Source organism: Anolis carolinensis, chromosome 1 (genome assembly GCF_035594765.1).
Source record: "Anolis carolinensis isolate JA03-04 chromosome 1, rAnoCar3.1.pri, whole genome shotgun sequence".
Taxonomy (NCBI): domain Eukaryota; kingdom Metazoa; phylum Chordata; class Lepidosauria; order Squamata; family Dactyloidae; genus Anolis; species Anolis carolinensis.
Window position 1 is genome coordinate 160,735,434 of NC_085841.1, and position 24,397 is coordinate 160,759,830.

The following is a 24,397-nucleotide window of genomic DNA, read 5'->3' on the forward strand; positions in this document are numbered from 1 at the left end:
GTCCATTAGCACCAAACTGTAGAGGCTTGTTTCTCCATCAGTTTTAGGCCTATCAGCATGAAATTGACCTCACTTATGGGCCACATCTTCTACTACAAGCCTGCAAGGTTTCAGGATGTTTCACTGTAAAAGAGGGTACTGTAGAAGACCCAATTAATAACGAATAGATGTCCCAAATAATAAACTATAACTGCCACCAATTAGTGGAAATGCAGCCACCACTGTGTGGAGAGACACCTTTAGATTATAAAAGTGCTCAACCACCCAATAGCTCAGAGGAAGCCTTTTACTTTATTCAGTGTTAAAATGGTAGCGCAAATGTGCTGAGGGAGTCTATAGATGACAGAGGCTTTGGTGTAAAAAGAACAATATCAAGTTTATTCAGGCACAAACTTGGTGGTTACAAAAGATGTTTCACTTAGAGGTATTCTTATTAACAGTTACAATACTAGAATGAGATAAATCAAACTCTCTAAAGTATCACTTCTTTTACTTAAAGTAGTTAAAACTTCCTCCTCTGCTCCTTTCTAAACTGTTACTTCAGTGGATCTCTGTGAGTCCAGCTGGGATTGGTTCCCAAAGTCTGAAACTTGGACTATCCAGTGACTTCAAACCACAGTCACCCCTGTGATATACTATCACAGAATCTCTGTGTCTTTCCAAGACACAGACTACATTAAATAAGTCACCAAATTTATTTGAAACCGACTCAAAATGAACGATTTTGTTCTCAATCAGTCTCCTCAACCTGGAATCAATCTTCCCTGTGCCTCATCAGAGCACAGACTGAGGCTTCACTTTTAAAAAACCTCTTCACTTCTCCTCCCCTTGGCAAATGGCTCCGCCCACATCTCCATGGCAACTGCCTCAGAGGAGAGCCACTAAATGGCTGCCACCGTCTCACACCTACCCAACCAAACAACAAGCACATACTTAAACACAACAGACATGAATACAAAACTCATACTTCATCACATTCACCAATCCACAATTTTTTTTGGAATTTTTTTTTTTAAAAATCTGTAACATTTGTTTAAAAATCCATAAAAGGGGGTTCTGGGAATTGAAGTCCCAAGCACACACCACCAGAAGGGAGGAGAATGGATGCACATAGTCAACCAGGCCTCTGATTGTCTGAGAAAGAAAGTGAGAAACACACAAAGAAAAAAACCTCAACTCCCATCATGCCCTGGGAGGGAGCACCAGGCTCCTTCAATGCTTGCACCACACAAAGTGCTGCTGGGAAAGCAAGTTCCCATTTGCCTCAAGCTGGCACAGGGGAGGACCTTTGGGAAGGGATAAAGGAGGCTGCCAGGGAAGAAAGCAAAAGAGGAGCAGCAGCTCACATGCCTCTGCTGCCGCCTCAGGTAGAGTGCCGTTCAGCCCCATTGGTCCCCATTATTAGTCCCCATTAGTCAAAAAAATCTGGTTGCTGTGATCTGTGCCAGCTAAGGCTTTGGCTGCCCTGCCCCAGGCTTGTTTTCACGAATTTGCAACCTAATCCACCAAATCATTTGAATTAGGTAGGTACACAAAAATGAAATTGTGCACACCCCTATGGTATAGATTCTTGGCCACAGTATAGGAAAACTTGGAACACTAGAAAACATATTTAACATTTTCTTGCTGTTACATGTTGACTGGCTTAGTTTTGTGCCTTTTTTCGCCATGGAGGAAATTTGCCTGAATCAGCAGACTCTGTTTTGAAAGGTTTGCTCACGGTTAAGTGTGACCGTAATGGCTGCTCTTATTTGGTTTAGCCACGTTGCTGTGCATGAAAGCCAGCGGTGCTCAGTTGTGGATCTCCATGCTTAATTTCCCTCTGCCCCATTTGATGTACATATTGGCATGGCTTTAAGCATATCATCTCAGTTGCCTGTGTCCTCCCTCTCCAAATCATTCAGCCATTAATAATTAAAGTAGACCTCTGGTTAAGCAGACAACAATCATTAGGGAATTTTCAGTTTTCATCCTTAAGATGTACTGATTTTGGGCATTTTGGTTGGCAGGTATGTATTTAATGTGTTTCTATTAAATTACTCACTTTAATTTGTGGGAAACCCTCCATTCAAAATTATTGCATGGAAATATATTTTTCAGTTTTTAAGTTACACATTAAAAGGATTTCAATTGATAGCCAAGAAACATATGTCTGCGGATATTCTATGCAGTATGTTGTTTGTCTCTTCCTCTAGATTTTTGGAAAACAATTTCAAAATGCAGTAATTTAGCTACTGGACTCAGTGGTGCAGATCAGTTTGTGAGCCCCAGTTCAAGGTAACTCACTAATTTAATTGCTGAATGCTGTCAATATTTATATAAAACCTACGGATTCAGTTGGTCTACTCTAAGTGTCAATAACAACTGGATGCAACAATCAGATGAAGCACGTTTCAGTCTTCATTCAACATATATCTGTCCGATACTGTCCCAAAAAGATGGGTCACTCAAAAATGTGATTTTATTACAAGCTGCAGGATGAATTTATTAATTAATTGTTAATTGGCCTCTTTTGTTACCATGGTAACAAATTCTGATCCAATACACTTTTAGGGGAAAAGTCAATGAGCCTGAAAATTCATGTAATTTGCGTGGGTTGCTCTTCTGCAGCTGTATGCTGCAGCAATAGACCACATCCCTGACAGAATGGTTGTCTGCACCAGAATTGTTGAACTATCTATGCAAAAGGTTAATGTAGACAAAAGTCTGTTTTGCTTCCCAGAAGAATAATTTTTATTTCACAAATCTGAACATGTGTTTTAGGATTTTAAATTCCATGTATTTTGACATACTGCTTGAACTTTTCTTAAGTTGTATTTTTTACACGTGGAGCCAAAATAAGTTTTCAGCAGGACTTATTTCCAGATAAAGGGGTATAAGATGGAGTTTGAAATTAAATATGCAAATTTTTGTATTTAAAGTGAGCTTGCACTGAAATACATTCATTGAAATCCATTGCTATGCCTATGAGACATATATATTAGGAGCAATGCTTAAAATGCCAAATGATATATTATAAGTATAATTGTTATAGGAATGTTCTTAGGCTCAGTCCACAAAATGAGTCATAGGAACTTCTAGGGATCTGCTTTTTATAAAGTGAGAGAACTGAAGCACAAGGGTGACCTGAATCATATATCGTAAGATAGACACTAGCAACTCTCCACTATCTGAGAGCTGGAAAAAATATATTTTTTATTACAACCATTCTACAAAGCAAGCTATTTGGATTGACATGGACTCTTCCACTCTGGTTTGTTTTCATGTTTCATTTTCTGTCAAGCATTTATTGGTTGCATGTTGACAAACCAAATGGGGAGGCCAACCATTTTGTCACACATTTTGTAAGGAAAATGGTTGTAATTATGTAATTTTCAGCTTTGAAATGAACTTAGAAAGATCAGATTAGCTATGATTGGGGGAAAGATACACAAAACAAGCTAAAAACAACAACCCCAAAACCTGTAATGGAATTAATTGAATTCATTGGGGAAGCAACTGGGGTCACATTGTTAAAATATGATGCATATATTGTATAGTGTTTTATAACCTTACTGGTTCAGTTAAGTTCATAAACAGCTGTCACTACACATGATTGTAGTTATGAGTTAACCATAAGAATGGATGATCATTTCCTCAATGGTGTTTTTCTGTGTCAGTGTATGTGTATGTATGTGCCCATGTCTGTGTGAGTCTGGGAGATTGAGTATGTGTACACATGAGTGTGTGTGTGTGTGTGTGTGCATGAGAGAGAGAGAGAGAGAGAGAGAGAGAGAGGGAGGGAGAGAGAGAGAGAGAGGTGTCTTACTATGGTTGGTTGCATTAGAAATCACCCTGCCATTCATCCTTGCTAAAATATCTGTTTCACTCGCATTGTAATGCCAGATTTTAAAACAAGCTCCCATGACTCCAGAATTCAGAGTCAAGGAAAGATAGCATAGGGATACTTTGCAGACTCAGAAAAACCCACCATCTTTCGAGTTGCAGAAACAGCTTGTCTACAATGATCCTGCTTGGCTGAAGGCTCAATCTCTATATGAATGAGGTATCCTTGAATCTACTGCTGATTTCCATAACAGCAAATGTAAAGCAGCTTTGGCATTGTTTTCTGGGGAAGGGAGAGATCTACCTCCCCACTCTGAGGATTACAAACTTCTGTCTCCTTTGGGAGAGAAGGGGGGGAGCTGTCTTCTAGAGGATGTCTGAGAAAAGCAAGCAGGGCTGGGTTTTGGAGAGGCAGTTCACACCCCCTGTGTGTATGCGATTATGCTTTGGTGAGAGAAGATGCCACATTGGCTCAGGTTTAGCGGGGAATCTCCAGCATTGCCCTCTTAAGTGCAACTAGGCACTACGAGAGGGGAAACACTCCTTGGTTTCAGCACTAGGACCATAGACAGCTCTCTCGTTAAGGGGAAAGACTCCACATAGTGTTAGGGCAGCTGTAGTTCAGCACTTCGACAGCTCCCTGGATGTAGACAGCGAGGCTGAGCTAAGCAGTTCAGCACCCGGACAGCTCCTTCGCGGGAGGAAAAGGGTACTTTACCATATAGTTCAGCACTTGGACAGCGCTCACGTAGTAGAAGGAGACCGGGCACTGCAATCCAGCACTTGGATAGATCCCTCGCTGGAGCAAAAGGGAGGGCGACGCGTCGTTCAGCACAGCTCCCCCCCCCCCCCCCAAAAGCGGGCTCTTCCGTCAGACATCCCGCCTCCCCGCTGGATCCTGGCTATTACTCCAGCTTGGCAAAGTGATCGGAGCTCATTCTCTGGGAAGCAGCAGAAGGCGGCAAAAATACATCCTCCACTCTCCAAACCAGGCTTCCAGGGAGCTTCCCCCGCATCCCTTGGCTTCCTCTATCGCAGATTCAGTTTGGGGGAAGTTTGGACCTCAGGAGGTGCTGGACCATGATACCACCCAGTCTGGGACCCTGGATGCTCCTTCTATTTTTCTGTGAGTACTGGATCCTTACCAGCTGCAGCAGGTTTCCTTCCTCTTCTCCCCCTCCCCACCTCCCAACTTCAGTTTCTCCCCACCCAGCCAGTTTCTCCTCCCTAAGAAACAGGAAAGAAGGCAGGATTTGCCTTGTGTGTGTGTGTCTATGTAGGAATAAAAGGAAGCCTTTTGATTTTGTATCTTGAAGGCAGCAAACTGTCCAGATCAGGCCCAGTTAGGAGTTGGATTGGGAGCCGTCAAGTACTGTGGGCTATGTTTCAGGAAAAGGCATTGGAAAACCATCTCTGAGTATACCTTGCCTAAGGAAACCCTGCAAAATGCACGGGGTCCCCTTCGGTTGTTGGCAGGCAAAACGAAAGCACATTCACAAATGTCCTTAAAATATGTTGTCGATGGCTTTGATGGTCGGAATCACTGGGTTGCTGTGAGTTTTCCAGACTGTATGGCCATGTCTGCAGTGCCTTTCAAGTTCCTTGATTTTTGTTTGGGCAATGCTGAGTTTGGTGGTCCCTATGTAGGCAACCTCTGAGGATGCCTGCCATAGATGTGGACGAAACGTCAGGAGAGAATGCTTCTGGAACGTGGCCATACAGCTTGAAAAACTCACAGCAACCCATTGTGGGCTATATTTCAGAAAAAGACAGTGGAAACCCTCCCCTCAGGAAACCCTGGGAAATTCATGGGTAGGCAAAACGAAGGCGCGCACACACACGTGTCCTTTAAATAGATTGAAATCAACCCCACGCTGTGCTTAGACCAGGGACAATAACTTCTGGGGAGGCAGATGCTTCCTTTTCCAGCTCAGCTCCCCTGTGAGCGAACAAACCAACCAACCAACCAAACTGGGTTCTGCTCCTCGCTCTTCTTCTCCCCAACAGATGCAACACCCAACAGCGTGGCTGAGCAAGAAGTGGAAAACCTCTCGGGACTCTCCCAGGACCCCGAAAAGGCGATTTTTGTCGTCCGTGAAAACGGCACGACTTGTCTGATGGCGGAATTTGCCGCGAAGCTGATCGTCCCTTATGAGGTGTCGGCCAGCAATTTTGTGGACGTAAGAGCCTTTCAAGCTTTTCCTAGCCGAACATTTGCGGCGCAAGCAATGCAACTTCTTTCTCAACGAAGCAAACGATCCATCTCGGTGTGTTGTCGAAGGCTTTCATGGCCGGAATCACTGGGTTGCTGTGAGTTTTCCGGGCTGTATGACCATGTTCCAGAAGCATTATCTCCTGACGTTTCACCAACATCTAAGGCAGGCACCCTCAGAGGTTGTGAGGTATATTGGAAACTAGGAAAGTGGGGTTTATATATCTGTGGAAGGTCCCGGGTGGGAGAAAGAACTCTTGGCTTTTTGGGGCAAGTGTGAATGAATGGTGCAATTGGTCACCTTGATTAACTCTGAATAGCCTTTCAGCTTCAAGATCTGGCTGCTTCCTCCTTGGGGAATCCTTTGTTGGGCGGTATTACCTGGCCCTGATTGTTGTATGTCTGGAATCCCCCTGTTTTCTGAGTGATGTGCATTATTTACTGTCCTGATTTTAGAGTTTTTTTAAATACTGGTAGCCAGACTTTGTTCATTTTAACGGTTTCCAATCAAAAAACAGAGGAATTCCAGACAGGAAACAATTAGGGCCAGTCTCCCAACGAAGGATTCCCCCAGGCAGAAGGAAACCAGACTTTGAAGCTGCAAGGCCATTCAATGCTAATCAAGGTGACCAATTGCACCATTCACAATTGCCTCAAGCAGTCAAGAGTTTTTTCTCCCACCCTAGCCATTCCACAAATATATCAACCCCTCTTGCCTAGTTTCCAACAGACCTGACAACCTCTGAGAATGCCTGCCATAGATGTGGGTGAAACGTCAGGAGGGAATGCCTCTGGAACATGGCCATACAGCCCGGAAAACTCACAGGAACCCAAAATCCAATATCTGCTTTGAACTGGGATATATGGCAGTGTGGACTCAGATAACCCAGTACAAAGCAGATATTGTGGGTTATTCTGCTTTGATATTCTGGGTTATATGGCTGTGTGGAATGGCCCTCATTCTACCTGAGGCAGTAGTATTGGGTGGGGGGGGGGGGGGAGAGATGAGAGCCCTGCTACACACAATGTGTTCACTGTCTCTCTTTGGAAGGCTTCCACACAGCCATATAACCCAGAATATCAAGACAGAAACCACCACAGTATCTGCTCTGAACTGTGTCCACACTGTCATATATTCCAGTTCAAAGCAGAACATGTGGGATTTTATTCAGCTGCGTGGAATGGACCTTGAGAGGAGAGGGGAGGGCGAGGGGTTTTGGCCCCCATTCAGTCGCCTTTTGGGAGGGAGGTTGCTTGAGTTTGAAGCGCCTTGCCTTGCCTCCTTCTCCCTTCCAGACGATCACGGAGCAAGCCTCCATCCCGCTTTCCCGCGGGGCGGAAGAGCGAGGGAAGTGCGGCACCAACGAGTCCGAGCTCCACCTCTCCTGGATGGACAAGGCCTACACGCTCCGGCTTTACTTCCTCAAGGTAAAACACGACGAGGCTTTCGAGAGACGGATAAACCAATGGATCTACACCACCAGGCATGGGGTAACCTCAGCCCTCCAGGTGTTTTGGACTTCAGCTCCCACAATTCCTAACAGCCTACCGGCTGTTAGGAATTGTGGGAGCTGAAGTCCAAAACACCTGGAGGGAGGGCCAAAGTTTGCCTATGCCTGAAGCATATAATGCAGCTATAATGCCGATCCGGCTTAGGTCCAAAGCGGGGTGGGTCGTGTAAGCGTCGCGAGGAGACAAGGGGAGCTTGCTTGCTTGCCCAGAAGCCCACTCACGGGCCCTTTTCTCCCCCCTCCCATTCCTTTTCCCCCCGGGAACGGGCAGGAGAGCCGTAACACCAGCGCGGGCCCCGAGGCCTGGTGGAAGATGAGCAAGGTCCAGTTCACCTACGACAGCTCGGAGCGCACCTACTTCAAGGCCCCCGTCAACCGTAAGTGCCGCCTTTGGGAAGCAAAGCAACAGAGGGTGAGACTGGCAGGTTTGGGAACAAGAAGGACAGCTCGATGGGACCCTCGATTCAGCTAAAGCTGGTGTGTTTGTGTGCGGGAGAGTCAACAGCACGGTGTACCCAAATGTGAAGCATTTTCTGTTCCTGGTTTGAAATTGTTTTTTCCTGTTTAATTGTGCGGTCCCCCGTGGCACAGCGGGTTAAACCGCTGAGCTGCTGAACTTGCTGTGGTTCAAATCCGGGGAGCGGGGTGAGCTCCCGCTGTTAGCCCCAGCTTCTGCCAACTTGGCAGTTCGAAAACATGCAAATGTGCGTAGAACAGTAGGTAGCACTCCGGCGGGAAGGTAACGGCACTCCATGCAGTCATGCCGGCCACATGACCTTGGAGGTGTCTATGGACAACACTGGCTACTGCTTAGAAATGGAGATGAGCACCAACCCTAGAGTCCGACATGACTCTTCAAGGGAAAACCTTTACCTTAACCACTTTGAAAGTCGTTGTTTTGCTCCAGAAACTTTGTTTGTGTGGTTGCCATGAACTATGTTGAATTGCTTGAGACTCTATGGGGAAACTATAGCAAAAGGTGCTGCAGGTTGTCCCGCAAAAGAATAATACTTTATTTCTAAATCACCCTCTCTCCCCGAAGGGACTCAGGGCGGTTTGCAGACACAAAACAAAAAGGCAAACATTCAATGCCTCAAATGAGTACAAAGACATCAAAATTATACAAGATAATGCCCAGTGGCAGCAGGAAACCTACAGCAAAAAATTACGCATAGAGATGAAAATAATCAAAGCAAGTCAGCATAACAATTTCAAATATACAAAAATATACAAATAATTTGGGCCTGAGAGTTGTCTTTTGGTTGAGGCATCAGCACATTTCCCCAGGGCCCTTCCAGACAGGCCCTATATTTATTTATTTATTTATTTATTATTTACTATATTTATATACTGCTTTTATCGAGGTGGTGTACAACATATTAATGGCAGGAATTCACTGCCAACATACAGAAAATAGAAAAAAAAATCCTATATCCCAGGATCTGATCCCAGATTATCTGTTTATTCCAGATTATCTGGCAGTGTGGAATCTTATAATCCAGTTTAAAGCAGAAAACCTGGGATCAGATCCTGTGATCTAGGCCCTGTCTGGAAGGGCCCTGAGAGAAGGCTCAAGGCCTTGTGCTACAGCTGGAATAATTCCATAGCTGTTAAAGAGGTGAATATCTATCGAAAGCCATTGCTAGCATTCTGTATTGGAGAGACTGCATTCCTCCTTAATAGTTAAGGAGGGGGTGTATGTGTGTTTTGTATTGTAATCATAGTTGTTATATTAATACATTAGTTTTTGAACCGTGACTAGTATGGTAGAACCCCAGTGGGAAGTCAGACACATAGTAAGGCCCACACATTATTATGAATAAAATTCCACATTTTCTGCTTTGAACTGGGATATTTGGCAGTGTGGACTCAGATAACTCAGTTCAAAGCAGATATTGTGGGATTTTCTGCCTTGATTATTCTGGGTTATATGGCTGTGTGGAAGGGCCCTACGTGGTGCCAAAGTGCATTCTTTGCACAGTGTAGTAGAAAGCCAAAACCCGCTTAGGATTTCAAGGGAGAAGGGGAATGAATCCTTAGTAGGCCTACTAAGGTTGGGATTCCGCAGGGCTCCCTTTCTGCCTCTCTCTGCTGGCATTTCCCCCTCCGTGACAAGCCTGTCTCTTGCCTAGGCCTGACCAAGCCTTGTCCCAAGTCCGCACTGCGGCGAAAACCCTTCCTCCTCCTCCTCCTTCTCCTCCTCCTTCCTCCTCGACAGTTTCCCCTTCCTACGAAAGCTTCCCCATCCCTTCCCTTCCCTTTGGGATCCCCTTGGTCTCCCTTCTCCTCTTGCCTTGATGCGGGAGAGTGTTTACTAGTCGCCCTTTCCTCCCGCCTTCCAGACTGCGGCAAATGTCGCTTTCTTCCCCTCTTCGCCATGGACCTTCCTCTGCTGCGGAAATTCCCATCATCTGGCCTCCATCTTTTGCCCTAAGTCTAGGAAGGACATTTTTTAAAAACATTGACGGTTTTAAGCAGTATAAGGCTGGCAACCCAATGCTTTGATCTTATAGAGTTTCAGCTCATCTGTGTCACTTCTAAACCAAAAGGAAGGGTCGAAAGGATTGGTCTCTAGCATTTTGCGCCAAACATAAACTGAGCTAAAGACAAACATAGACTCGGCGGTTCTTACTCCTAAGGAAACATACTTGGATGCGGTTGCAAAGTGAGTGTGATTAAGGCAGGGGAAAATGTGTATCGAAAAATTAAATGAAACCACAACAAAGCAGCCTTCCTGTGTCTAGTAAAAAGATGTGCAAAGGGGCTGATTCAGTGCCCGAAAGAAATGGATTTCCTTAGCTTTGTTGTTGTTGTTGTTTGATTCCCTACTGGAGCAACATCCCAAGACTAAAGCAGCATTAAAAATATTGATTTCGACTCCCAGAACTAGCAGTCCAAGAAATTCAAAACTGGTCTCCATTGGCAAGCATGCAACTCAATTTTTCCAATGTGTTGTCTAAGGCTTTCATGGCCAGAATCACTGGGTTGCTGTGAGTTTTCCAGCTGTGTGACTGTGTTCCAGAAGCATTCTCTCCTGACATTTCACCCACATCTATGGCAGGCATCCTTAGAGGTTGTGAGGTCTGTTGGAAACTAGGCAAGTGGGGTTTATAAGAAAGAATTCTTGTTTGTTTGAGGCAAGTGTGAATGTTGTAATTGATCACCTTGATTAGCATTGAACAGCCTTGCAGCTTCAAAACTTAGCTGCGTCCTGCCTGGGGGAATCCTTTGTTTGGAGGTGTTCGCTGGCCCTGATTGTTTACTGTCTGGAATGTCTCTGTTCCTCTTTATTTACTGTTCTGATTTTGGAGTAATTTAATACTGGTAACCAGATTTTGTTCGTTTTCATGGTTTCTTCCTTTCTGTTGAAATTGTCCACATGCTTGTAGATTTCAATGGATTCTTTGTGTAATCTGTCATAGTGGTTGTTAGAGTGGTCCAGCATTTCTGTGTTCTCAAATAACTGAGCTAAAGTCCAGCTGGCCTGGACTCAGCGGTTCTTACTCCTAAGGAAACATACTTGGATTCGGTTGTAAAGTGAGTGTGTTTAAGGCAGGGAAAATGTGTATTGAAAAATTAAATGAAACTACAACCAAGCAGCCATCCTGTGTTTAGTGAAAGGATGTGCAAAAGGGTTGAATACTTCTCTGAAAGAAATAGATTTTCTCCAGCCTAATTATTATTATTTTTGATTCACTACTGGAGCAACATCCCAAGACTAAAGCAGCATTTAAAAACTAGCATTGCCAGAAATTCAAAACGGGTCCCATTAACAAACATGTAACTCAGTCTTTAGTTTCTATCAGTCCTCTGCCACCTACCTTGAAGGCAATCTTGCTGCTCTCATTTCATTGTTAAGTCATGCATCAGGGTTGCAAAATACTCTGTTTGAATGCAGAGGTTTGGGCTTCTAAAGCTATGTGACAATATTGCCCTTTAGAATGTGGTCAACAAAATTGGTTTCCATTTTCTTCACCTGCATTTTAAGGTTGATTTTTTTTTAATACAGTGCAGGAATCTTAATTTTCCTTGCACCAAAATGGTGATGATTTCAAGACACTAGCAATTTCTTAACACCATCCTAACATGAAGATGGCAGTGATTATAAAGATGATTTTGCTTTGTTTGGTGTAGCTGTCATTAAAAACAGAAAATAAAAATGATTGTCTCACTGGCATCTTTTAAAATTGATAGATAAATGATAGACAGATTTCTTGTTGTCTCTGTTGCTCCCTGTATCTGCAGTGTAGGATGTTTGGACACTGATAGTTATTTTTGTGGTTCCTTTCCTGAGGCATGACAGCCTTAAAGTCATATATAGTCTTTATCTATTTTTTAAAAGCCTCTGGATGTCTTCTAGCAATGATTTCTAACATTTGGAATCTTTAAGTCTGCATTTTAGCTATCCTTGTTTAATAGCTGGGAGAAGTAATTTTTTCATATTCAAAGAAATGTATGAAAAACACACCAGTCCTCTTTGCTTTAATCTCAGTGGGATTTGTTGTTCTTTTGTCATGTTGGATGCACAGTGACCCCTACTCCACACATTACCAATGCATCTTCACTTATTAGGCAAAAGGCATGCAACTCAATCCTGTAATGTCTACCTGAACAATAGATGCATTAGGTTCTGTGCTTACGTTTAATTAAATGGGCAAAGGACGTGAGCCTTAGCATTCAGCCTAAAGAATGTTTGAATGTGACATTGTTTAGCCAGCTTTCCACAACGTGAATTACCAAGCAGACTTGGGATCATGGGAGGTGTAATCCATCAGATTTGGAGAATATTAGATTAGCAAAAGCTTAAACAGGGGTGGGAATCAAACCGTTTCCAGATACTGATGGGCTGTAATTTCAAACAGGCTAGTTAGGTTAGACAATGGCAAGAAATGAGAATCAGGTGCCATTTCTTTCTTTTTCTTTATTGAGATGCCATGTTGTATTTGCTGCACACTTAGACTATATTTCTAAAAGCTCAATCTAAGGCTTTAATTAGCACAATGATAGAATTTTGGAAACAAATTCATTCTTATGGGGAAAAATACCTTCAATTTTGGTCCCCATAAATTGTCCTATTGAATGTGAGGGTAAAATACAATAGCACTTCCTTAAATTCCTTCTGCTACACCATACTTAAGGAGAACTGTCTCTAATGTTGCCTGGCATCACCAAATATTAATGACCTTCATGGTGCGGCTGGCAACAACATTTTGTCTGATTCACTTACGGATGGGGGGGGGGGGGGCTTAAAATGTCAGACACACTCCTTTTAAAGAGGTGAATACAGAGAAAGTCATTGCTGGCATTCTGTACTGGATAGGCTGCATTTCTTCTTAATAGTAGAGTTGTGGTTTTGTTTTGCATGAAAATCATAGTTGTTATAATAATATGCTAGTTTTGAACTGTGAATAGTATCGTAGAACCCCAGCGGGAAGTCTGACACATATTAATTATCCATAGAGATGCACATGCTGTGAGCATCCATGATAGCACCATTAGGCAATAAAAGAATGGTGGGGGGAAAAGATGATATTTCTGACCACACACAACTATGATTGTTTTATAAATAATTTCACAAAACATGTGACTCTATATCTGGAATTTCTCTAAGCACCTGCAATTCCTCATGCAAATATTTTTTATATTTAACATACACACACACACACGAATTATAGTTAATTACAAAAACCATTTTCATGGTAACTGGAAATCTGTCTTCTTATTTGGAGTCTAAGATAATCTGGGAAGGCCATGCTCTCAGTCCCACCTACTTCGCAGGCGCAATTGGTGGGTATGAGAGACAGGGCCTTCTCAGTGGTGGCCCCTCAGCTATGGAATTCCCTCCCCAGGGATATCAGATCAGCCCCCTCCATCCTGATCTTCTGTAAGAGAGTAAAAATGCAGTTTTGTGACCAAGCCTTTGGAGAAACTGTGCAATACACAGATATGGAATTACGTGCAATGACTATAGGAAAGGCCTGGATTATGCTTGAGGTTTATGTGATTAACTGTGGTTGTATTGTTTTTATGTTTTTCTAATTGTTTTAATTGTATTTTATTATTCTATTTTAAATGTTCATTTGAATTTTATATTGTTTTTAAGGCATCAAATAGCTGCCTATATGTAAAGCCACCTTGAGTCCCCCTCCAAGGTGGAGAAATGCAGGATAGAAATGTTGTAAATAAAATAAACAAATAAATAAATAATTCATCTCCACCAAAACCCCTAGAAAATGAGGAGAGTTCTTAATGTCACTCCTCAGGATGTAAACTATTTTTTTCTCAGCCTGGTTGTACCCAGGTATGTTGCTTCTGCCCCTTTCATATAATGGAATCCCAAGTAGGGAGAGCAATACTCCCAAAAAGTTCCCATGGGAACTCTAACCATTATCCCCTCTGGACACCAGACGTTGACTTCTACGAAGGCCTTGTTTAGCACTTCTCTCACGATTCAGAAATTCTCCGATTAAAATCCACATTCTCAGGCAAGCTGAGAACATCTGGCCCAGACAAGGGAGGAAGAGTAGGAGACTCCCTTCCAATTAACTGCTCTTCCTGGCTGATTTCTCCAGTCACCTGGTGCTGCAAAGGGTTCTCAGAACTGGGTGAAAAGTCTTAATAAGTCTCATCTGATCAGGCTCTGGAGCCATGGCTGACTGGGATATAACAGTGCTTTTGTATGGCATGCTTTGATTTGTGAAAGTAAACGTGGTCTTCATTCACAATTCCGATTTCTGAGACACATTTCTTGCTGCCAAAGGCAGCATGCATTTTAAATGTATAGATCTTTCCCTGTTCTCTCACAGGTTGAACATGTTTTGCTGCTGCTGCTGTTGAGGCAGCTGTGGTCCCTGGAAAAAAACCAGGAGCAAACTATTGTTCACCAAAGTAGAAACACATGTATAATCTCAGGATATCGGAGGCTGTGAGATTACAGATACTTGAAGATTCTGATATTTTAGCTAGAATATTATGTTATGGTTTGGTATGGGATGAGATCCAGAGAGATGACACCATGGATTACCCCATTAAAGGTGAAGGTTTTCCCCTGACATTTAGTCCAGTCGTGACCAACTTTGGGAGTTGGTGCTCATCTCCATTTCAAAGCCAAAGAGTCGGCGTTGTCCATAGACACCTCCAAGGTCATGTGGCTGGCATGACTGCATGGAGCGTAGTTACCTTCCCGCCGGAGCAGTACCTATTGATCTACTCACATTTGCATGTTTTCGAACTGCTAGGTTGGCAGGAGCTGGGGCTAACAGCGGGCCCTCATTCCTCTCCCGGGATTTGAACCTGGGACCTTTTGGTCCGCAAGTTCAGCAGCTCAGCGCTTTAACACACTGTGCCACCAGGGACCCCCATTAGGTGACACCAAACCTAGTTGCATTTTGATGGCACTTTTCCTGCATGGCAGAGGGTTGGACTAGATGGTCCATGTGGTCTTTTCCAACTCTATGATTCTTTGATTCAACAATCTTACTGCAATGACACGCATTCATTGATGTTTCTTTCCTTTTGACAGCTGGGAAGCACACGGTCACTACGCGTCATCTTTCAGCTTTAGTTACCCCGGCTGGAAGATCTTATGAATGTGAAGCTCAGCAGACCATCACCCTGCCTGCCAGTGACCATCAAAAATCAATACTTCTCTTGCTATCAGAGGTCCACATACAGCCCTTTGACATCAGCTCTGATTTTGTTTTCAGTGAAGGTAAGAACCTGAGCCATGCTGGGGAATATTTGGGTACAATCTATTAAAAAGCAGCAAACCTGGAAAGAAAATGTCCAGCAAAAAAAGTGATGGGCAAAGAATACAATCCAGTTTTTAAAAAAGGCTCATAATCACAGACAATGAAACATCCAGATAACACCAGTCCATTATTTCAATTCCATTCATTGCCCATGTTCCATTTTCCTGCCTACTTTGTTTATCTTATTTTACTTCTAACATGTATTTTAGGATTGGTGCATTACAGCCTCCCACACCTTTCATTGCAGAGCTGTCTTTTTCTTATAGTTTATCAATTTTGCATCAATGAAATCCCTATCCATCAAGGATGCTTGGGCTGCCATCCTGTTAGCAGCATATACATGTGCAAATTTACTTTCTGCTTGCATATGTCGTTTTGTTGACACTCCAGACATGGTTTTTTCTTTCATCTCATTGCAGTGCCCAGTCCTCCTTCCAAATTGCCATATAGTTTCTGAAGTCCTCTACATGGCTATTCTGTGTTTCTTGGAGAGCAATCAGAATAAGCCTGGCTATGTGTTGTAGCTGGATGCAAAATTATTATAGTAGTGCTGAGACCTCTGGAGGATTCTGGGAGATTTCAAATGTAATCCATCCTTTTTCTGCTATGAGGATATAGCCAGATGTTCTCAAATTTATTTTGCCTTCCAAGAGTTGCTGAATGGGTATGTGGGAGGAGGGGTTTTTAGAGCCCTCTGGGGCAGAGAGTTCCAGTGCTGAACAGCTCTCACAGTGAGGAAGCTCTTCCTGATGTTCAGGTGGAATTTCCTTTCCTGTAGCTTAAAGCCCTTGTTCCGTGTCCTAGTCTCCAGGGCAGCAGAAAACACGCTCCCTCCCTCCTCCCTATGACTTCCCCTCACATATTGGCTATCATGTCTCCTCTCAGCCTTCTCTTCTGCAGGCTAAACATGCCCAGTTTTTATGCCACTCCTCATAGAGCTTGTTCTCTAGACCCTTGATCATTTTAGTCACCCTCCTCTGGACACATTCCAGCTTGTCAACGTCTTCCTTAAATGCTTGTCAACATCGTCCTTTTGGTCAAATATTGCAGAGGTGAGTAGTGGTGGAAAACATACACAAGCTCACAACTTGAGCATTCTTAGCCACACATCAATTGCACTTGATGGTGGAGGATGAAAGGAAAATGAAAAGGAACAGAAGGGGAAAATCTGAATGCTACTTTCACCTTCATTAGTTTTCTTTCAGGAACATTTCAGCAGAAAACGTTTCTTCGTTTCTATAACCTGTCTTTCCTGTATAATCAATATTCAACATTTTCCTCTGGCACAAACAATTTGTAGCAGAACATGGAAGAATTTTTCCTTATGATTCTTTTTAGCTTTTTTCTTGTTATGTATTTGTATTTCCTCTGAGCAATCACTCAGGGAGTTAAAATCACTCAGGGAGTTAAAAACATATCTAGAGTTGCCTAGATCTGATCAAATGTCTATAAGCTATTAAAAACACTTTGGTGACTCTTCTTCTTCACTTTCCTCCACACAGCAGCCTCATTTTAAACAGAGACTAAGCAAGAATTGCTTCAGACATGCATGTTTAGTTCATATTGGGCCTTGTTAAGCCCATTTCATTTGCCCTTTGGGAGTTGTAGAGCCCCAATAGAAGGGCCTTGTTGTTGCTGATATTGTAGTTCTTTTTAATCTCCCTTGCCTTGATATTACTAGCAAAGTCAAAGTGTGTATGTGCCTTCAAGTTGTTTGTTGACGTATGGCGACTCCATGGATTACATAAGGTTCTAAGGCAGTGGTTCTCATCCTGTGGGTCCCCAGGTGTTCTGGCCTACAACTCCCAGAAATCCCAGGCAGTTTAGCATCTGTTGGGATTTCTAAGAGTTGAAGGCCAAAACATCTGGGGACCCACAGGTTGAGAACCACTGTTCTAAGGCAAAGACTTCTCAGGGCTGGTCTTGCCAGTTTCTTCCTCTAAAATTTAGCCTTCACCACCTGTATTTATTGATGATCTCTCATCTTAATAGTAGCCAGAGCTGACCCTGCTTCTTTTCCAAGATCAGATAGGATCTAGTGCCTTTAGGATATTTAAATCAGATTTATTCCACAAGGGAGAGCCTCAGATGAGCCTCCTCCTTGCAAAAAAGCGGAGCCTTTAATTATAAATACTAAACATTAAATTAGTTGATTTAGTTATTTGGCTTAGTCTGAAAACTGATGTTACCCTTGCATCGACTGATTAGTAAATACATGGTGAAAGAAAGAAAGAAAGAAAAGACAGACAGAAAGAAAGACTATTGAATTGAAGCCCTTTTAAAGGGACCTACTCTTTTCTATAGGTACTTTGTTCTTGTGTATCCAGGGACAGAAGAGCAATTGATTATGGTGATTGTGGCAACATTAACTTTGATAACTAAAAATAATCACAATCTTTCCTCCTCCTCCTCTATTTATACTCTGCCTCGATCCCTCTCCAAATTCTGAATTGTAATACAAGCTGGCCTATAAATAACAACAAATATAGTAATGTTAAAAATCTAGACATGTTCAACAGCACAATGTCTGCACTGTAGCTCCCAAATAGTGTGTGACCATGTAAGCTGGTGACTTGTGGAAGTTCTACTCTGAAACAGGAGCTTTTCTGAGCTATAATCATATAATAAAAGATGTACAAGCGGCACAGTCCTCTGTACCTAGTTAGTAATAAAGTTTAAGAACAACAACAAAAAAACCAACATGAACATCCCTGTTAGACTAGATAAACACACAGGTAGAACAACACTTTTTCCAACCAATTGCTTCTGCAAATTTCAAATACAGGGCCTGAAGGCAAAAAATTCTGCTTTGTTTTGTTCAGAACTCAAAAAATTACTTTTAAAATTATGTTTATGATTACAACTACTCTAAAGTGTTTTCTCTAAGATAAAATAAACGGCACAGTTCCATTATCTGGGGAGACTCTAAAAGAGATCCTAGACAGAGAAGGACAGTCCATTTTATGGTGGAGGGAGTGGGGAATTAAACGAGGAAAACAATTTTCCCCATTTTTGCTGGTTATTCACCCTCCTCGTTGGTTATTCCCCATAAACAATGGTTGTTTTGACTACAGCAACATAGCCGGGGGAAGGGAATAATAGGAAAACAGGGAGAAATGGTTAAACTCCTTCAACTTCAATTTCCCCGTAAGATGGATTATCTTTTTCTGTCTAGCGCCTCCTTTGTGGACCCCAACCAGATAACAGAATAGTACCAAATACATGTGTCAGTACTTCGTATTCCAAATGAAGTTGAATCAGATCAATACAAAATGCTGCAAATATTGACTCCTTTATTTTCACTTCCTTTCCTAATTATCCCTAGCATCAAATATCCCCTTTTATTCCTGTCATGTGCTATGTGAGTGAAGGCACTGGAATTTCCATCATCACTTCAGGATATTTTATTCAAGATTAGTTTGGACTTCATCAGTATATATGCCAGAAGTGAGAATCGTGTGACCTACAAGTTGCTGGACTGAAATGCCTAGCATTCGTCATCATTGGCAATGGTATAGGGCTGCTGGGACTTGCAATGGGAGATTCAAGAAGGAGTGGGTTTAAGAAAAAAAAGAATAGGGTAAGGGGGTAGCAGAATTAGATAAAGATTGGAAGAAGGAATTAGCAAGATGTAGGAGTGGAGAAAAACAATCACAGAAAATACTCTTGAAAGAAATGAAAAATTGGTGTTGGAAGAGGAAATCCACATGGCCAGAACGTGGAAGGCAGTTGGCCTTCATATAACATCTACAGTATAACTTTTTATCCATAAATTTGATATTCATGGTTTCCCTTACCCATGCTCCAACTCCCTCTCTGTTTGTTGTAGGCTTCTCTGGCTTCCCCAGTGTGATTCTATATAATGCTTTTGGTTCAAGTATAATCAAAATATAGGGTTCACTATTACTCAGTTTCAGATCTTGTGGGCAGATTGTGACTGACCTTTGGGGCTTACGTGTTTTTCCCCCTTGATAGCTGTGAGAGGGAGGACTTCTGAAGATCATCTTCTGCAGAAGCATAGATGTGATCTAAGAGGCAGATTGAGAATTAATTCTGAATAGATTCATCTCAACAGATCTCAGGCCAGTCTCTGCCAAGATTCTCAGTTAATCATGGCAGTGTCATCATTGTCTTTCGGTTAGATGAAACAAATTTGGTCCATGTTTGGTGTTTCTCTTTGTTTCTGAGTCTAACTGAAAAGGTGGATTGAAAATATCTTTGCCGAAAAAGTAAGAGTAACCGTTACAATTTCTTGATTTCATTTGGCAAAACCAATCGTGAGGACTGTCTAACTTAAAATGTTTGGTTGAACTATCTAGGTATATCTGCCATAAGCTTCTTCCTCAACCAGTAGCTCTTGATTATCCCTGTGGCCAGCATTGACTGGTGGCTCCTACATTAATGGGGCAGTTAATCTACTTCAGGTTTTAATTCCAACTTGGAAGGAGCTACCCAAGATCCTGCACTGAATCTATTTTTGGGATGAGTTCACTGTGTGACTTTGATCTCTTGTGTATCCTTCCTATGTGAATTTCATTTTCAGGGCTTCTAAATACATAGAAATGCCCCATTACATTCAATTTTTTCCTTCTTGTATGCTTTTAAAATTTGACCAATTTTACATAGTGCTGGGGTGTGGAATGTCTGGTCCCCCAGGTGTTTTAGGACAACAGCTACCAATAGCCCTAGCTGGAATGTGCAGTAGGATTATGAGATGCTTGGAATTGCAGTTTTAAAACTTTTTGGGAAAGGGAAGTGGGTCACACTTTCTCTATTGCCAGTATAATGGGATGAGCATTGGGCTTGGACCAGTGAGACTTGGATTCAAATTGTTGTGATAATAATGGCATATATGTGCCGAGCATATTCTTTGGGAGACACCCACCATCAGCGTTTTGTTTGAAGTGTTTTGTTTATTATATAAAAATAATTCTCCTGCTCTTTTTTTATATTGCAGAACATAAATGTCCAGTTGATGAAAGAGAACAATTAGAAGAAACTCTTCCTCTTGTGCTGGGCTTGATCTTGGGACTGTTGATTGTGATAACCCTCGGTGTTTATCATCTCCATCTCAAGATGACAGCAAACCAAGTCCAAATTCCACGGGACAGATCTGAATATAAGCATATGGGATAGTTGGCAAAGGAACCAATATGTGGGGGAGGGAGGAGCACCTCTTATGTAGAGAACGAGGAATTCTTGACTGGACTATGACCAAATGGAGGGGGCAAGGGTGGGATGGGGTGGGATGGGATGGGGTGGGCTGGGATGGAGAAGCAGCCATTTCTTAAAAGTCTATGCTTAAAAGGGAGGCTTTCCTTCCCTGAATACAGAGGACAACCTTTGTTTCATTTATCAAATTCTCATCCATTAATCAATGGAAGAATCTGGGAACATGGTATTTGTTTTGCTTTCAAAAAAATTACCAGCCATTGCTTCTGCTACTGCTGCTAACTAGCAGGAGTTGGAAACTTGTGGCCTTCCAGATGTTATTGCACTACACTTTCCATCATTCCTTACCCTTTTCCATGTTGGCTGAAGCTGATAGGAGTGAAGTCCATAAACATTTGAAAGCTGAGAGCTTGTTTCATGGTGATGGAGGAAATTATTGCAAATTTCCCCTTTTTCATGCAGAATCTTTGTTGTTGTGTGTTTTCAAATAGTTTCTGACCCATGGTGACCCTAAGGTAAATCTATCATGGAGGTTTCTTGACAAGATTTGTTCAAAGGGGGCTTGTCTTTGCCTGCATCTGAGGCTAAGAGAAGGTGACTTGCCTAAGGTCACCCAATGAGTTTCCTTGGCAAGGATTTGAACTTTTGTTCTGAGAGTGCCAGCCCAATGCCCAAATCACTACACCATGCTGGATCTACATCTTACACTTCTTAGAAATATACCAGGAGCAGTTGGAAAGCCAGCAGAAGCAATCATGATGTCTGCTGATGCTCAAGTTTGTGAGGCAGACATTCCACTCTGTGTTTATTTATGAACATCAAAGGTGATCTCCAAAATGCTGAACTTATCTGCAAAATAGTTTGGCACCTTGAACAGCTTTTTAAAGTTTAGACAAAAAGCTGGAATAGATAACTTTTCTCATCTGAAACTATCAGCCACCCAAGCTACGCTGCCAGAGAAAAATAAAACCAGCTGGAAAAGGCCAGAATTGAAACCTTAGGTGATGGGACATTGCTGTGCACCAAGGAGTTCTTTGAGGAAAATTGGTCTCCGTCCTTTCAAGCAGATGCTGTGAGACAGGAACAAGATATGGGAGGAGAGCTGTATGTGTCACACAGTTCAATCTGTAACCCTTAAGTGAACTGCTATCCCCAGATATGTTGAGGAAGTTGTCCCATCACAATGTTCAGATTCATGCTAGGATGACTACTGCATGACACAATATTTTTCGCTCAGTACCATATCTTGAGAAAGCCACCATGCAGTAGTGGTTTGAGTACTGGGCTACAAATCTGGAGAACATGGCTCTCTTAGCCATGGAAATCCACTGTGTGACCTTAGGCAAGTCATACTCTTTTAGTCTCAGAGAACAGGAAGGGCAACACTCCACCATCACAACACACACACACACATACACACAAACACTGAATAAATGTTGCCAAGAAAATTCCATGATAGGTTTTTTCTCAGAATTGCTATAAACCGGAAATTAGTTGAAGGAAAACAACATGTATTTATTCCACTATTGCTCCCAAGGAATAATATCTCTGGGAAAGATCTGTCAACCTGGGATTCTCTCAGACTCCACAAATATAACACTCAGATTTTTAACTGCTTTGCTACAGCCTATGAAATCTGAGGTTTCTAGTTTGGTCAGAGTAACCAGAGGAGCTTTCTGGATGAAAATTCTAAATGTGTCTCCTAAACTCCAAATGTCAGGATTCTATAGGATGGCTTCATGGCTGTTAAGGTGAAATCAGTGCTCTAACTCTGTACTATGAAATGGCCCCAGGTCCTGCTCACCATGCATGTATTACACTGCAGCTCCTTTGAAGAATGGTAGTTAGTTGCTTCCATGTTAGTAAATCTGCAGATCCACCCTAGGTTTAACTCTGAAAAGAAGCTTTTCGAAATGTTGGACCTTTTTAGCAATTAGGTTCAGCAACTTGGAGAATGAAGTTTTCGACTAAAGCCCAGAGTGGATTTGCCACTCCATGAACATGGAAGCCACCAGGCACCATGACATCTCAACTTCAATTCTCTTTTAATCAGGGAAAAAGTAAGGTTCTCTGGTTTTAGCTCTATGAAAAAATGCTTGTTTTTTTCTTTTTCTTTTTTGGGAATGCTTCAGCACCAGGACAGCATTAAGGCTGTTTCTACTTGAATCATAAGGAGTGTCATGCTATTGTGAAGTAAGAAATGCTTCTGGGCCAGGCACTTTGCATGTAGTGTGACTGAAAAAAATGCCTGCTGCTACATGATGATTTCATAAGACAGCAACAAGAAAATGTTCATATTACTATGCAGATACCTTCAGGTGTTATAAATATCAATGTGTAAATATATATATGGGGGAAAACCCAAACAATCCTAAAATATGTTGCTTTACGCATAGTATTTTTAAAATGTATACAAAATATTTTGTTGGCATATATAGTCACTTTGATGTGACTTCTATTGCTGTACAAATAAGGAGATGCAAATAAAATGTTGGAGGATTCTCTAAAAGAGTACATGGAAAGAGTGATGCCTTCAATAATGGGGAAACTTTGTGTTGCTCCTGAACCAGGTTGCCATTTTTGTTGCCTCCTGTGTCTACAGTGTCCCTAGAGTCTTTTGCTGGCCTCCACCAAATTCATTGTAGTCCAGATGACTCTATATTCCAAACAGCCAATGTGTGCCACCACTTGAACATCCAGTATCTGGAATGTTGAAATCTGAAATACTCCAAAATCCAGAATGGTCTATATGGTTGACTCAGATAGTGACACCTTTGCTTTCTGATAGTTCAGTGTGCCCAAACTTTGTTTCATGCACAAAATTATTTAGAATATTGTATATAAAATTATCTTCAGGTTATGCACAAAAAGTTTATATGAAACATAGACGATATTCATGTTTAAACTTCAAGAAATATCATTATAGTATATACATATTGCAAAATCCAACCCGCACCAAATCCAAAACACTTCTGGTCCCAAGCATTTTGGATAAGGAAAACTGTGTAAGTTGAGATAGAAAAGAATTTTCATGGCTTTGACATTTTTACCCAAACACCCATTTTCATATCTCTTGAAATTTGCTGTGAAACTGGTAGTGGGATGGCACAGCATCATATGATAAGGTCACAGGATGTAGTGCCAATTTGCCTGCCTCCCTTTAGCATCTATGCTATAAACATGATAGTTCTGTGGTAGCCATAGTTCCACAACAGCAATGCCCTATCTAGACTCAGGACCACATACTTAGATGCATCTGTCTTGATTATGGTAACTCTGTCTGGATTCATGTCAGTTCATTGGGAGCAATTAGATTAACAGTTGGGTTGAAGGATTCAACAAGACCAGTGTTTACTGCTGTCATTGTAATGAACATGCTAGTAATAAGACAGCTGTCATTGGGGAAGTGAATCCTAACTTTAAGTGAGTTATTTCAAGGGGAAAACTTATTTTAGGGTTTCAGCACATTTGACAGCTCTTTCAATTTCAATCAAAACTTAGAGCAGATTCAGAAGCTCATCAACAGGGAGGTCATGAGTTGTCATTGGGAATCAGTCTCCTTAGCTGCACAAATGTTGGACAGAGGTCCTCTAAGCTGTTTTGCACTTCGGCTCCCTTTATCCCTGATCACTGGCCAAGGCTTCTGGGAGCTGAGTAATATTCCACAATATAATCAGTCACAGAGCCTGTGATTTCATTTCTAGCATAGAAATGGGCAATTAAAGGGTGTGGTCCACATGGTATCTTAAGGCTAGTTTAGGCTCTTGCTCTCTTGAATTTTCCTGCCAAAATATGTGAAAGAGAACTAATTTTCCAATCCTTGAACCCTTCATAAATATCACTTTTGTTATAAAACGGTGGGGGGAGGTCAAAGGCATTTTGCACAGAGGGGAGGGTTTTACAAGCAGCTAGTTGCCTTGTCTGCA

The 24,397-nt window shown here is 42.1% G+C and overlaps 1 protein-coding gene across 2 annotated transcripts; it reads left to right on the forward strand.

The window, feature by feature from the left end:
* The first annotated feature begins 3,912 nt into the window (after positions 1 to 3,912).
* Positions 3,913 to 22,985, forward strand: lamp5 (lysosomal associated membrane protein family member 5). Of its 2 annotated transcripts, XM_008116135.3 has the most exons (6): positions 3,913 to 4,951; positions 5,833 to 6,005; positions 7,334 to 7,465; positions 7,820 to 7,925; positions 15,071 to 15,259; positions 20,257 to 22,985. In XM_008116135.3, exons 1-6 carry the CDS (start codon positions 4,906 to 4,908, stop codon positions 20,433 to 20,435), a joined length of 825 nt encoding a protein of 274 aa, XP_008114342.2. In that variant the 5' UTR covers positions 3,913 to 4,905; the 3' UTR covers positions 20,436 to 22,985. The 2 variants fall into 2 exon arrangements, with proteins under 2 accessions (XP_008114342.2, XP_062813729.1); XM_062957659.1 differs by lacking the exon at positions 3,913 to 4,951 and having other exon boundaries at positions 4,973 to 6,005.
* Positions 22,986 to 24,397: the final 1,412 nt, after the last annotated feature.

Coding starts and splice junctions, on each gene's coding strand:
- lamp5 (XM_062957659.1), top strand. CDS start 5,739: ATGCTTCCTTTTCCAGCTCAGCTCCCCTGTGAGCGAACAAACCAACCA. Junction 6,006..7,333: donor CGGCCAGCAATTTTGTGGAC/GTAAGAGCCTTT, acceptor TCTCCCTTCCAG/ACGATCACGGAGCAAGCCTC. Junction 7,926..15,070: donor CTTCAAGGCCCCCGTCAACC/GTAAGTGCCGCC, acceptor TCCTTTTGACAG/CTGGGAAGCACACGGTCACT.